The sequence below is a fragment of the Alexandromys fortis genome, unplaced genomic scaffold (genome assembly GCF_014885135.2).
Source record: "Alexandromys fortis isolate MF-2015 unplaced genomic scaffold, M_Fortis_MF-2015_v1.1 scaffold_292, whole genome shotgun sequence".
In the NCBI taxonomy this organism is placed as follows: domain Eukaryota; kingdom Metazoa; phylum Chordata; class Mammalia; order Rodentia; family Cricetidae; genus Alexandromys; species Alexandromys fortis.
This window is the reverse complement of record NW_026068162.1, coordinates 758,207-759,667: the sequence shown is the minus strand read 5'-3', so window position 1 is coordinate 759,667 and position 1,461 is coordinate 758,207. Positions and strand designations below refer to the sequence as shown.

General features: G+C 53.2%; 1 protein-coding gene across 1 annotated transcript; it reads left to right on the top strand.

The window, feature by feature from the left end:
- Nucleotides 1-609: 609 nt before the first annotated feature.
- Ubl4b (ubiquitin like 4B) lies at nucleotides 610-1,182 on the top strand. The gene has a single exon (XM_050127844.1). The coding sequence runs from the start codon at nucleotides 610-612 to the stop codon at nucleotides 1,180-1,182; it is 573 nt and encodes a 190-aa protein (XP_049983801.1).
- The last annotated feature ends 279 nt before the right edge of the window (nucleotides 1,183-1,461 follow it).

Here is a 1,461-nt window from a genome sequence, read left to right as displayed (position 1 = left end):
CAAGGCGAGGCCACCATGAAGACACAGCTATGTGCCTCTTGGCTGTAGGACTGAATGAGCCTACACATTCCTCTCCCACAGGCAGGAATTATCAAAGCATCTTGTAGGTCGTGTGGATTAAGTTGAGGCTATGGATATAAGACAGACACCATTAGTGCTCCTGACCTATCTTTCAGTGCTGGATTTCCTGGGGGCTCTGTGGTCTCTCCTGCTGACATCAAAAAAGTCCCCAAGGCTTGTGCTGAGAAAATTGGCAGCAATGCGGTTTTCATAGTTCCTTTTCCGTTTCTCTTTCTCTGTTTCAGCTCTCTTTACATTTTATTTCCTGGTCACTTCACACCCCCTGCCCCACCTCTTCTCTCCTCTTTCTCATAGGATTGATGCTTTATGTTTACAACGTCCCTCTGCTGTCCCTAGAGTTCTGCTATGTAAATGATCCCTCCCACAACATTGTGACATCACTGAACATTAGCTAGTGGCTGCCCAAGTGGGCTGGGCCCTTGCCCTGCTGGGAGCAGTGGCCCTCTCATGACAGGGTCACCCTATAGGGCCCTCTACCTTCAGGGCAACTCCCAGAGCATGGATCCCTCCTGATTTCTCACTGGCCCAATGTTCCTCACGGTCAAACTGCTCCTGGGCCGAAGATGCAGCCTGAAGGTCTCTGGAAAAGAGAGTGTGGCCACACTGAAGAAGCTGGTTTCTCAACACCTGCAGGTGCCAGCGGAGCAGCAGCACCTGCTGTTCCGGGGCCAGCTCCTGGATGATGACAAACACCTCTCCGATTACAGCATCGGGCCCAATGCCTCCATCAATGTCATCATGCGGCCTCCAGAGGAGGCAGCACTGGACAAGACTCATCCGCCCCAGCCCCTGTGGCTCCAGCTGGGCCAAGTCCTAGGCAAACATTTTGAGCCTAAGGATGCCAAGGCAGTGCTGGGGCTGTTGAGGCAAGAGCATGAGGAGCGCCTGCAGAGGCTGAGCCTGGAGGCCCTGGAGCAGTTGGTGGGCCAGCTCCTGGCAGAGCAGCAGCTTGAAGAGCTGGCTGAGGAAAAGGAGGACCTGGCTGCTGCCTCAGAGCTCCAACAACGTGATGAAGGAGGCGGAGAAGAGGAGGAGGAAGAGGAGAAGAATGGGAAGGAGGCTGATCAGCAAACTGGTCCATCCTACTCTTTTGCTCACTAAACTTCCCCTGGCCTGATCCTTCCTGTTCTCGGGCAATGTTTCTCATTTTACCTTCTCCCGATGGAGACACATTCATCCCTCTTACTGAACCTTGAAGTAGCTGGAGGGTATCTGGATCCTTCTACACCCTCTAACCTGTAGGTCCTCATCTGAAGTGCAGAATGATTCTAGCACCATCAGTCTCTGCTACAAGAGTTCTGGACGAGTCAAGGTACCCTATAGGGACTGTCAAAGTTCACCCCAGCTCTGGGGGGGAGCAGTTTTGCTCAAGCCTGGCTC